This window comes from Vombatus ursinus, unplaced genomic scaffold (genome assembly GCF_900497805.2).
Source record: "Vombatus ursinus unplaced genomic scaffold, bare-nosed wombat genome assembly UNPS02005659.1, whole genome shotgun sequence".
Classification (NCBI taxonomy): Eukaryota; Metazoa; Chordata; class Mammalia; order Diprotodontia; family Vombatidae; genus Vombatus; species Vombatus ursinus.
In genome coordinates, this window is record NW_020945437.1 from 22,705,217 (window position 1) to 22,718,807 (window position 13,591).

The 13,591-nt window shown below is 45.7% G+C and overlaps 1 protein-coding gene across 10 annotated transcripts in view; it reads left to right on the plus strand.

Annotated features, from left to right (window-relative positions):
* Positions 1 to 13,591, plus strand: part of ARRB1 (arrestin beta 1) — a 114,167-nt gene that overhangs the window by 60,823 nt on the left and 39,753 nt on the right. Inside the window, exon 1 of one of the 10 annotated variants that reach the window (XM_027848206.1) lies at positions 11,216 to 11,261. The exons of the other annotated variants lie outside the window; for them this stretch is intronic. Coding sequence (XP_027704007.1) covers positions 11,245 to 11,261 — 17 coding nt within the window. The 5' untranslated portion in view covers positions 11,216 to 11,244. Of the gene's footprint in view, positions 1 to 11,215; positions 11,262 to 13,591 lie in introns of those variants that run through there. 10 annotated transcript variants of the gene reach the window in all.

Here is a 13,591-nt window from a genome sequence, read left to right on the forward strand (position 1 = left end):
GGGAGATGTGAGTTCAAATCCCAGCCCGGGCATTTGGAATCTCTGTGTTCCTAGACAAGTCACTTAAACTCTTACCTGCCTCGGTTTGCTCATTGGTAAAATGGGACTAATAACAACACCTACCTCACGAGGTTATTGTGAAGGGCAAATGAAGATTATATGTTTAAAGTGCTTTAAAAAGCTTGGGAGTGTTTTATTATTATTTGAGGGATGAGATACATAACATATAAAATATATAACGTAAGATAATGGAGATAGTCTGACAAAGTGCTATCTGAGGTTTGAGGAGAGGAAGGTCATTACCACGCTGGAGGGCCTCATGAAGCTTCCTGGAGGGTGGGGTATTTGAGTTGGGCAACTTGGAGCTTCTTAATGCCTGCGTAGCAAATGTAACCCAGGGCTCTGGGGAAGTCCGGTTCTTTCCTCTGCTGAGGGTCTGCTTGGATCCTAGCCTCAAATGGAAAAGTTGAGCTCTGAGGAAGGGTTCTTATCCTGGGGGACGTGAACTTAAAAACAAAAAGCAGCATTTTGGCAACTGTGTTTCAGTGTAATTGATTTCCTTTATGATCCCATATAGTATAATCCCATGGTCAGCTAAGTGGCACAGTGGAGAGAGAGCCTGGCCTGGGGTCAGGAGGACCTGAGTTCAAATCTAGCCCCAGATCCTTACTAGCTGTGTGGACCCTGTGTCACCCTGTTGGCATCAGTTTTCTCACCTGTCAAATGAGCTGGAGAGGGAAATGGCAAGCCACTCTGATGAAAACCCCAAATGGGGTCATGAAGAGTTGGTCACAACTAATCGACTGAACAACAACAAATAATCCTATGTATTTTATGTTATGCATTTAAAAAGATGATTCTGAAAAGGGGTGCATAGATTCCATCAAACTGCCAAAAGGGCCCATGATAGAAAAAAGGTTAAGAACTTCTTTCTAGAGGTTATCTTGCTGTATGTCACAGGGTCATTGGCTCCTCCCAAGCCCTGGTCTGTACCGTGGTAGCTAGGTGGGAGTGCTGAATCCTAGATCTGAGTTCAAATCCTGCCTCAGACCCTTACTAGCTATAGGCTACTTAACTTGTCTCAGCCTCAGTGTCCTCATCTCTAAAATGGGGGATTTGGCCATTTGATATCTTACACCTCACCCCACCCTACCCCTGGGCGGGGTGAGGCAGAGCTCACAAAAAGGATGGCAAAGCATTTTGTGGTTCAGTGCTAAAGTGCAGCAGCTCAGCAGGGCCAACTTTAGCAGGGGATGCATTGAACAGGAGCTGCCTGGTCTAGGATGCGGGCCTGGAGCTCCTGTTCACATAACATCTTAGGGACCGAGCCCGAGCTGCTGAGAAGAAGTTCATCATCGAGTCTGAGTCACGGCATCCAAGCACCATCATCTTCAGGTCCCTGAGTGTCATCCTAGGTCAGGGGTGGGGAACCTGCTGCCTCGAGGCCACATGTGGCCTCTAGGTCCTCAAGTGCAGCCCTTTGAATCCCAAATCCCCTTGATAAAAGGATTTGTTCCATAAAATTTGGACTTAGTCAAAAGGCCACCCCTGAGGACCTTGAGGACCACATGTGGCCTCGAGGCTGTGGGCTCCCCACGCCTGTCTTAGATCTTCAGATCTGCCCTCAGAAGAGCCGCCATTCAGAGGATCCCTGGTGGAGCTGGATGAGACCTCGGGCTTCATGGCCCTTAGCCTCTTCAGCTCTGAAATGAGGGAGGGCTGAGTATTTACTTGGAAGGTTGTGTGACTTTACTGGAGACCCTCAAGGGCATGAGGAAGGAGGGTCAGGATTTATATGGAGGCCAGTATGACCAGGATACAACTGGACTATGGAGAGGGCAGGCTGTGTAGGATCTAGGCCTCAGAGAGAGGAGGGTCGATATTGTGCATAGAAGGCCTCTGAGGTCTCTAGAGCTAGGATCCTCTGACAACTTAGTCCAATTCCCTCTTTAAAAAAAAAATTAAATTTTTTTTTCTGTTACTGAAAGACATTTTTCTCCCTTTAATTTCCTCCTTCCCCAGATCAGCAGTGGGGTGGTGACAAAGAAAAACAAAGCCCTTGGAACAAGTACGAATAGTCGAGCAAAGCAAATTCCCACATTGGCCAGTCCAGAAAAAGCCCTTCTATAGCCTGCCTGGCAAGTGGTCATTCAGCTTTTCTTTCCTTGAAGACTGAGGAAGGAAGAGATCCCAGTGCTCCCAAAGGCAGCCAGTCTGCTTGTGGACAGTTAGGATATTTTTCCTTTTATCGGGCCTCATGACAGCTTACTCCTACTGCTCCTGGTTCTGGTCTCTGGGGCCAAAATGAACAAGTCTGATCTCTCTTCCACATGTTGTTCAGTCGTGTCCAACTTTGTGACCCCGATCTTTCACATGACAGCTTTGCAAATAATTGAAGACAGCTGGCATGTCCCCTCAGAGACTTCTCTTCTGTCTTCATCCTTTGCCCTCTTCCCTTCTCCCTTAACAGATGCCAGGGAAAGGATGGAATCTGCCCTGACCTCTTCCTCTTCCTCCCAGGCAGTGGGAAGGGTATCATCTATGACACCTAGCAATTAGCCTCTTGTAAGCCATGGGAGGGCAGTCCGACTGGGGGAGGGAGGCTGGTGCTCTGTCCTTCAGGAGAACGTGAGTCAGGGTTGGTGTGACTGTCTCCCTAGTGACTCCCTGCATCCAAGGCTGATGGTGATGTTGTAGGCACACTGCATTCATCCCCTTTCTGGACTGAATGCATGGTAGGCAGAGGCAGACTGAGAAAGGTGGGGGGAGACCCATCCCCTGAAATGGGGCAGCACCCCATTGGAGAGGAGGAAGTATGCCTAGGCCCTTCCTGGATTTAAAGGGGACCTCGGAAAAGAATCAGACAGCCTATATTGTAAAGCGCAGGCTATTAATATTGAAGGGAACACCGTGTGACTTAGCTGGAGACTTGCGAACGCACAAGGAAGAGTTCAGTTCAGTCATTTTTCAGTCATGTCTGACTGTTTGTGACCCCTTTTGGGGTTTTCTTGGTAAAGATACTGGAGTAGTTTTCCATTTCCTTCTCTGGCTCATTTTACAGATGAGGAAACTGAGGCAAACAGGATCAAGTGGCTTGCTCATGGTCACACAGCTAGTAAGTGTCAGAGGCCAAATTTGAACTCACAAAGATGAGTCTTCCTGACGACTCCAGGCCAGAAACTCTATCCACTTTACCACCTACCTGCCCTACAAAGGAGAGTCAGAATATATTTGGATCATAGTAAGACAAGGATAGAACCAAAACATGGAGAGGACAGGATACATAGAATTGGCCTTGTGTATGTGTGGGAATAATATTTTCAAGTATCTGTGGGAGGAAGGAGTTTATTATGGTCCCTCAGGAAGTTGCCCCTTGATGTGGCTCATTGATCCACTGACCTCTCTCTTTTCTCTTTCTTTTTACATCCTATAGAAGGAGACATGTACTTGCAGATATATACAAAGTAGATACAAGGTGATTTTGGTGGGGAAGGCACTAACAGCTAGGGGGATCAGGAAAGGCCTCAATCAATCAATCAATTAGCAAGCATTTGTTAAAGGCTAGCACTGGGAAAAAAAAGACAAAAAAAGACACACAGTCCCTGCCCTCAGAAAGCTTCTGTTTTAATGGGGAAAACAACAGGTATGTGAATGGAATGGAGAAAAGAAACTTTCATTAAGCACTTACTATGTGCCAGACACCATGCTAGGTTTTGGGGATACAAATAGAAGCAAAAAAGAAAGAAAGCCTCAGCCCTGGAGGAGCTTCCATTTTGGTGGGGAAAGATCATACACAAGGGAGCTGAAAGGGTCAGGGGTGAGGGGTAGAGGTGTTTGGGTACTGGGGCCAGGGTTTGAAGGCCAGAAAGTCAGAAACAGGGGTGAGACAAGAATGAAGGTAAGCAGGCTGGCTGAGGCCTTCCACAAAATGGAGACTTTAGAGGGATCTTGCCAATGGGAGAAGTGGGAGCTCACAGAAGGCTATTTCAGGCACAGCAGGCTATAGGAGTGGTACAGCGTTCCAGGGTGAAGATGTATTTATAAGTATATACATATGTATATGTATGCTTAGCTGTATATGTGTGTGGTATGTGTGTGTGTGTGTGTGTGTGTACATACAATATGAATGTGAGTTTGTTAGTGGAGAGAAGGTTCTGGCAGCTTCATATGGAAGGTTCCACTTCAGCTGAGTCTTGAGGGAAGGCAGGGATTCTGAGAGGGGGTGAGGAGGGGCTGCATTCTTGGCTTGGGGGACAGGTGGGAGACAGGGTCATGTGGGCAGAAGGCCAATATGACTGGATTTTGGAGCATGAGGAAGAGAGTAATGTCCAAGAAGTCTGAAACAGAGGTGCAGTTGGGCTAGATGACCCTTGAGGTCCCTTCTGTCTCTGAGAATATGAAATTCTTCCTGGGGATGGGGGACTAGCCGAAATCACCTCCTAAGACCATAAGTTTAAGAGGGAAATGAAGAATTCTGGGTTGGGAAGAAGTAACCTTCCTTGTCTCCTTTTGTGGGACGGGGATCATTCAGGCCTGGCCCATGAGATGAATTTGCAGTCGTGACTCAGCCGCCAACCCACAAAGTAAAAATTTTATAAGGCCTTTGGACTCTTGGAGCCTCGAGGTTTTGTACGTTGCCAGAAAAAAGAAAAGGTTTCTTTAAGAAATCCAACTCTTCCCTTTCCGCTTACTTCTTCTACTCCCCCAAGGCTTTCTCTTTCCTCATTAGCCCCTGAAAATCTTCAGAAATATGGATCGTGGCTTGTGGTGAGTTTGGCCAAAGAAGTAATTGAATGAATGAATGAACAAATGGGGAGAGAGTGAGAAGGAAGGATTGACGAATTGTTCTTGGCCTTCAATGCCTCAAGGACCATCTAAATAGCGGAAGCTGGCCTTGAAGTAGAGCCCCTTTCCCATAGTTTGCTAGATCAGATGGGAGCTTTGACCCTTTAGAAATGAGGTCATGTGTTGAAATCATCTCTTAGTTATATAGGGACTGAGGTTGTTGGGTAGGCTTCCGTATTATTGTTAAATTTTAATTTATTTTTATTATGAATGTAAACATCAACAAATATGAACTTTTCAATATAGTTTCATTATTATTCAAGGGGCCATCAAATTTCTTCCTCACTCCCCACCCCTTAATCTCATTGAAGAACCTCTTACTTAGAGGATAATGAGGGGACTGGGAATCAGGAAACAAGGTCCTCCAGGACCCGAGTTCAAATGCGGCCTCAGACCAAACACTTGACACTTACTAGCTTCCCCCTGTATAGCAGGATCTTAATAAATGTTTATTCATTGATTGATTTTCTAGGCTCTGAAGAGATACTAGAGTGGTTTACCATTTCTTTCTCCAGCTTATTTTACAGATAAGGAAACTGAGGCAAACAAGGTAAAGTGACTTGTCCAGGGTCACATAGCTTATAAGTTCTATAAAGCGTTTTGAAAACTTTTTTTTTTTGCCTTTTGGTGAGGGGTTAAGTGACTTGCCCAGGGTCACACAGCTAGTAAGTGTTAAGTGTCTGAGGCTGGATTTGAACTCGGGTCCTCCTGACTCCAAGGCCGGAGTTCTATCCACTGCACCACCTAGCTGCCCCCAAAACTTTTAAAACACTATAGACATTATAGCTTTTTAAAATTGTTGTGGTAAAATGGAGACAATTATATGCTTACTGCCCACCTTCTAGAACTGTTGTGAGCAAATCACTCAGAAACTTTAAAATGCTTTAGAAATATGGCTTCCTTCAAGTCTAGACTAAAGTTTTACCTTCTGCAAGAAACCTATTGCTGTTGTTCTTCATGCTGGCTCTTCCCCTCGATGACTATCTCCAATTAAGCCTGTCTGTTTCTTTTTCTGTACATGATTGTTTGCATGTTGTCTCTCCCATTAGACTGTGAGCTCCTTGGGGCAAAGGACCGTCTTTCTTTGTGTCCTCAGCGATTAGCAGTGTTCCTGGCATACAAAAGGCACATAATTAATGTTTGTGGACTGACTGAGTTATTAAGGAGGAGAGGTGATATGTCCATAGGGAAATTTCAGGATGAGAAATATACTGTGTCAAGGATAGGAAGAGGTAGAGACTGGCTGGAGGCTTCAGGGAAGAGAGGTAGCCCCCAACGTGGGCCTTGATAGATGGGGAGGGAGTCGACAAATCTGGGATTGGAGGGCCTAGATGCAAATCTTGGCTTTGCTGCTACTTAGCTTTGTGACCTTGGGCAAGTCTCCTCTTCTCTCTGAGTCTTGGCTTTCTCCTCTATAAAATAAGGGAATTATGCTTGGGGATCCTTAGGGTCCCTGCTAACTCTAGACCCTGTGATTGGTCAGAGATTGGGCATTGTGGTGGGCAGGTAATGAATTGCAGGTATGGGAAATGCCTACCCTGATTCTAGGAGGTGCAATGGGCCAGATGTGCAATGGAGAGCCAATGAGTTAACCATTTAGTTAGGTGCAGAGACCATGGCGGGGTTGGTGGGGAGTGACAATGACATTGTCCCTTTATCAACGTGAGATTTACAAAGTGTCTTTCTCTCCACACCCCCACGAGGTAGTTTTGTGTAAGGATTGTTGTCCCTATTTTATAGATGGGGAAACTGAGGCTCTAAGAAGTCAGTGACAGAGTTGGAATGGTGGTAGAGCCATATTTTGGAGGCCCTTGAGAGACATGCAGGGGACTTGGCTTCTTGAAATCCCTTCCTGCCAGAGCATTATGGGATAGTAGAGATGAAAATAGAAGGTAGATTAGAAGCCCCACTCAGGGTAGAACACAGAATCTGGCAGCTCAGAACTGGAAGGGGCCTTAGAGGTTAGGAATCCCCCTTACAACTTCCTAGATCAGGCAAAGGGAGCAGAGATATTTGCTAACATTTACATACCGTTTTAAGTTTTACAAAGTGATTTACAAATATTAACCCAGTTGATCCTCACAACAACCCTGGGAGGTGGTTGATGCTATTATTATCTTCATTTTACAGTTGAGGAAACTAAGGCAGACAGAAGCGAAATGACTTTCCCAGGGTAATACTAGCTAGCAAGTGTCTGAGTCTGGATTTGAACCCAAGTCTTCTTGACTCCAGATCCACTGTGCCACCTAGCTGCCTCTAATAATCTCTGCCTGAACATTTTCAGTTATAAGAGTTGCCTCAGTATAGGAACTATCTCACATTTCTATAGAGCTTTATGGTGGTTATCAGAGCTCTTTTCCTCCTTTGGGCCCTGTGATCACCACGCTAGCCCAGTGAAGGATGCAGGGCAGGAATTCAGAGACTCAGAGACTCTCCGAGCTAGATGGGACCAGTCAGTGCAAGGACCTCTTGGACTGTCCTTCTAGAATCTCCCCAATGGGGGCTCTTTCCAGCTTGAGCTTGGAGACCTTCAGTGCTCAGCCATCCACCACCTTATTAGGCTATTCCGCAGTGCAGAAACTGCCAATGTGTTCCCCATTGCCAGCTCAGTGAAGCTTTAACTCCTGACTCTGGCATTCAAGGTCCTTCACAATCTGGGTCCAACCTACCATCCCAAGCTTCTCTCAGAGGACTCTTCTTGCAGTCCTCAGCATTTTAAGTCCAGGTGGGTTACTCTCTGCCCCATGTTGCTTTGCCTAGTCTTCTGGGGTCTGTATTCTCCCTGCTTCAGATGGACTTCTCTTTTCTCTCTGTCTTTCTTCCTTTTAGCCTTAATTCAGATGCCACTCCCTTCCCCTGTTGGCTGGGGACTTGCACCTTGTTAGCCCAGAAGATAGAGCACTAGACTTGGAGTCAGGAAGAACCGAGTTCTAATCCTGCCTCAGAAACTTACTGGCTATGTGATCCTGGGCGAGTCATGTAATTTCTCTTAGTCTTAGATTCAGCATCTGTAAAATAGGCATAATTATAGCACCTGCCTCCCAGGGTTGATGTGAGGATCAAATGAGATAATATATGTAAAGTACTTTGCAAACTATAACACTCTATATAAATGTACATTATTGTTACTGAATCCTTCCCTTATTGATCTCCTGAGTGAAAGGATTCTCTTCCTACTCAAGTTTCCCTGAGTCTCTGCTTTATTCTCATCAGATTCCATAGCATGTTGCAGTGGAGACTGGAGTCAGAGGATGTAGGTTCAGATGCCACTTCTACCTGTGTGACCCTGGACAATTCACTCTACTGCTGTCTGCCTCAGTTTCCTCATCTGTAAAATGAAGGGGTTAGACTAGATTACCTCTGAGGTCTCTTCTGACCTTTTAAATCTGTGACTGTACCTGGTATCACTCTTATCTGGGTACATGTCATTTTTTCCCCTGTTGGAATGTAAATATAAAGGGGTCCCTTCCTTGGGTCTAGGAACTATGTCTTTCCAACTCTTTATCCCCAGCACCATATACACAGCTGACATTTAATGAATGAGTGTTGAACTGAATTGAATTCAAAATGCCTATTTTACAGAAGGAGGCACTGAGGCTTGGGAGGGATGGGACTTGTCAAAATCACTGTCACACCTGAGCAGGGGTCGAAGATGGTGGAGCCAAGGTCTTCATCCATTGCCACTCCCTTCTTCCTCTTCCTTCTCTCCCTCTCTCTCTGGCAAAGAGAAAGCAGGTCAGGTCTCACCCCTCTCCCAAAGTGGGGCACCCTAGGGGGTTAGCACCAATCCCTGTTTGTTCCAGGCAGTGTTTGCAAAGCTACCACCTCCTGCAGATGCCTTCACTATTCTCTCCCTACTGGAGAACTAGGTCAGAATCTAGGGCAACAAGTCCCTGTAGAGAAAGAACCTGGAAGCCCGGGGATGTCAGAGCCCGTAGCCGAGGTCTGGGGTGGCCAAGAGATCCTGGGGGGGTAGCAGTGGAGTGATGCCCTTTTACCCTCAGGGCCATCTGTCTGCCCTGCTTCTTAGTGGAGTTGGGATCCGGCATGGCAACTTTCACGGGAAGACCACGGCTCTTACATTCACAAGACTCCTTGTTTCTAGGCCTGGCTCTGTCACCGATTCCCTGGATGACCCCTCTACGCTATGGTTTCCTCCTCTGCAGAATGGGGGTGGGTGGGTTAGACTAGACCAGGGGTGGGGATCGAGACCACGCGTAGCCCTGTAGGTCCTCAAGGGCAGCTCTTTGACTTCTTTAAGGCCCCTTCCAGCTTGAAATCTGTGAATCCCAGAACTAGAGTATTGTCTAGAATTACAGAAGAGTAGAAGGCTGGGCCTAGAGTCAGGAGGACTCCTGAGTTCAAATCCATCCTCGGACACTTACTAGCTGTATGACTCTGGACAAGTCATTTCACCCTGTTTGCCTCAGTTTCCTCATCTGTAAAATGAGCTAGAGAAAGAAATGGCAAACCACTCCAGTATTGTTGCCAAGAAAACCCCAAACGAGGTTGCGGCTGAAAAATGATTGACTAACAACAACAGATTCATAGAACCTTAGAAAACTGGATCCAGGTACCTTAGAATAATAGAATCCTAGAGGTCTTGCAGTCCACCTCCCACCCCTACCCCCTGGTATAGGAATCTGGTGGGGAAATCCTCCAGGCTGGTTTGGTTGCTGTTAAGTGACTTGCTCAAAGTCATGTAGCTGCTAAATGCTAGAGGTTGGATTTTACCCTGAATCTTCCTGACTTCAAGGCTAGGGTTCTTTCCACTCACCGTGCCACATTTGTGTCAATTATTGGGTCAGATAGTAAGGGGACCCTAACCCCATTTCCCAGCATTAGCAGGGAAGGTGGAAGGGGGCACACTAGTGAATTCAGTATGAATATATAGAGAGAGAGCCTCATTGTGATGGTAGTCTATTCATTCACTGTTGACTCTTGTAATCACAGAATATCAGAGCTGGGAAGGAATCTGGAAACCATTGTCCCAGATACCTGTGAAGTCCCAGAGGGCTTCTCACCTAGATCTCCTGACTCCCAGCCCTGGACTCTTCCTGTTCCAGACACTTTGATGCCTCTTTTTAATAGAGAGCATGCCAGACAGGGATCTCTGGCTTCTTCCTAAGCAGAGGCAGCATTAGTGTGGAGTCGAGCCTCCTGCCTTTGGCAGCTGCCTGAAACCCCTCGCTTGGCCCAGAGCCAGCCCTGGAGCCCTCTCCTGAGGGAGTCACGTGTCCTATGTTTGTTTCTCACTTTTAGTGGCAGTCTCGCTAGCCTACCCCGCCAGGGCATCTTCACACCCCAAACAGGATATTAATAAATATTTATGTAGAGATGGAAATGCCTAGATTATTCCGAGGGGAAAGGCTATATTCTGTCTCTTACATAGAGAACTCCTGACCCCTTCCCTCTTATTCTCATGTGTTGTGCATGCGGGTGCCTATACACCTGCATATCTCAAGAGATTCCTATATGTACATGTGTATTATGAGTGAACATATGTATGTATGTGTATGTATGTGCTTTTTTTGTGTGTATTGGACCTATAGTTTCACTGTTGTAAGGATGTGCTGGTGAGGAAACCCTTCCTAACAAGGCAGATGGGTATTGGCTCTGCAACGTATAGTGTTGTATAAATTTGTCATTATGGTTGATGGAGAGCAAACCTTATTTTTATGGTAATCGATGGTAATCTGTCCGTTCTCTGTCGATCCTTGCATTCTAAGAGTGTCTGAACCAGAAAGGAACTTGGACCATGTGGTCCAGTCCCCTCATTCGTCAAATGAAAAAACTGGGGCCAAGAGAAGGTAAAGGACTTGTCCAGGGTCATACAGCCTGTGTGTACCCAGGTCTTCTTTACTTGAAAGCTAGCTCTCTACTACAGGCAATGTGTGCTTATGCATAGGAATCACACGTGGAATTTAGAATTGGAAATGAACCTTAGAGATCATCTCTTCCAACCCCCCAATTTATGACTGGGGAGTGTGCAGCCCAGGGAGGGAAAAGGGTTTGCTCAGTTTCACCAAAGCTAACAAAGTGGCAGGGTCAGGACTTGAATCCAGAACTCTGGACCTAGATTTCCTGGATCTGAGCCCAGCGTTCCATTGCACCATACTGGGCACTAGTGTCCTTGGCGTTCTTCCCTTGTGAGTTCTGAGGCTTCTTTACTTTATAGCTGAATGGGCCCCAGAGACTCAGGTCGGTTTAACAAGCATTTTTGTGGTCGCCTTGTTTGTGCAAGGCACTGTAGCATCTAGTGCAACCCTGTCATTTTACAGAGGAGGAAACTGAGGCCCCGAGAGGGAAAGTGGCTTGCCCAGCTTCACACAGCTTGTAACTGGAAGAGCTGGGATTTGAAACCCGCCTTCTGACTCCAGATCCAATGTCCTTGGCAGTATGCCGCCTCCATATGGGTATGTTGTACACGCATGCTTGTACACGTGTGCGTTTGGGGGGTGGATGCATGTAAGTGTGCATGTTAGCGTGATGCATGGGGGTGGGCTCGTCCTGGCCCAGGTGTGTCTGGGAGGACTCAGTTGCCAGTTTTGGTTCATCTTACCTCTGCAACATCTCTTGAGTCTGTCTCTTTCTTTCTACTCACATGCCCACCACCCTCCTTCTGGCCTTCATCACCTGTTGTATGGATTATTATTATTTTTTTATTTTTATTTTTTTGGAGGCAATAGGGGTTAAGTGACTTGCCCAAGATCACACAGCTAGTAAGTATCTGAGGCTGACTCCAGGGCCAGTGCTTTATCCACTGTGCCACTTAACCATTCCCTCTTGCTTGTATTATTATTGCAGTTTTTAGATTAGATTCCTGACTTCCCGTCTTTCCTGTGTGACCTTGGACATATAACTTTTCCTCTTGGTGCCTCAGTTTCATCATCTGTAAAATGGGGATAATAACAACAATAATATCTGCCTCCCAAAGTTATTGTCAGGATAAAATAAGATAATATGTATTAAGTGCTTTGCAAACTCTAAAGCTCTCTATATATGCTACTCCTTTGTTGTTGTTGTTAGTATTAATTCGTATGCCACTCCAGCTCAGGAACCTGTAGTAGCTCCCTCTTACCTCTAGGGTAAAATAGGAGCTCCTCAACTTCTCATTATATCTGACTCCAGACCATCTCTCTAAGCTTATTTCACATTATTCTTAGGATCATAGATTTAGAACTGGAAGGGTCATTAAAGGCATCAAATTCAACCCTTTATTTATAGATGAGGAAACTGAGGCTTAGGGTAAGTGACTTGCCTAGGGCCAGACCCCTAGCTAGTGTCTGAGGTGGGATTTGAACCCGTGACATTCCGACTCTCAAGTCCTGTGCCCCATCCACTATGCCGTGCTCCCTCCTCTTCAGGCCCTTTTTGTTTGTGTTTGAGCCAGAGTCTCCTGCCTGGCGGCTTCTGAGCTTGCCCTTCTATCTCCCACTTTCATCCCTTTGTCCAGGCTGTCCCTCATGACCAGGGAGCACTTTCCGCCTCTGCCTCATGGGATTTCTGGTTTCCTCCAAGCCAAGCTCCTGGAGCGCCTCCAGCAGAACCCCTTTCCTCATATCCCTCCCTCTGGTATAATGATCTATCGACACGTTTGTGTTCCTAGCTGCCCCTACCTGTACAATGTGAGCATCTTGAGGGAAGGGAAGGATGGAGAAGGAAGAGATAGGGAGGAGGGGAAAATTAAGAATCCGATAAGGTGCTAGCCTGAAATGTCGGGAATAGTCAGCGCAGGGGTTTGGAGGGATCCTATTTCAATGCTAAGACTAAGTGCATTATTGGCACTTGGTAAACTCTTGTTGGAGTGTGTGTGTGTGTGTGTATGTGTGTGTGTATGCTCGTGTGTTTATGTGTTTGTAAAATCACAGATATACACATGCATAAGGAACTATGCTGGTCGTTGGGTATACAAACACCAAATGAAAAAATGATCCCTCCTATTGAAAGCTTATGTTCTAGTCGGGGGGAGAGGTGGTGGTGGTGGTGCCTGGGATGGAATATAACATGTATGTGTACATGCATGCATGCATGCATGTGTACACACTCATTTGCATATGTGTGTATTTTTGTTATTGTTTAGTTGGTCAGTTATGTCTGAGTTTTCTTGACCCCCATTGGGTCTGTAGGTGTATGCATATTCAGCTTATTAAAGCTCAGACTGCACTAAGTCTTTCAAGATGCCCTATACATGATATACTTCTCTCTGTGTGTTTATACACATTACATACATAATGTACATACATAGATGTGTATACACACATGCAGACACACCACATATGCACACACATAATGCACATACATGTATACGCACATACCTAGATGTGTGTATATATGCACATGTACCATATATACATATACGCATACACATACATAATGCAATGTATGTACATACACATACACACATACACATACATAGATGTATATGCATTTATACCACATAATACATATATACACATATACATACATAATGCACATATATGTATACACATACATACATGCATACCCCTTGAATATTTTTCACACAAACTGTTATCTAGCCATCTCTCCTACCATGGACTTCATGGAGTTAACATTTCAAATGACTCCAATTCAGTCAGTCAGTCAATAAGCATTTATTAAGCACCTACTATGTGCCAGGCATTGTGCTAAGCACTGGGGATAGGGCATAAGGAAAGGCATCTGACAGTCTCTGCCCTCTGGGAGTTCACAATGCAGCGAGGGAGAAAGCATGGAAATATGTCCA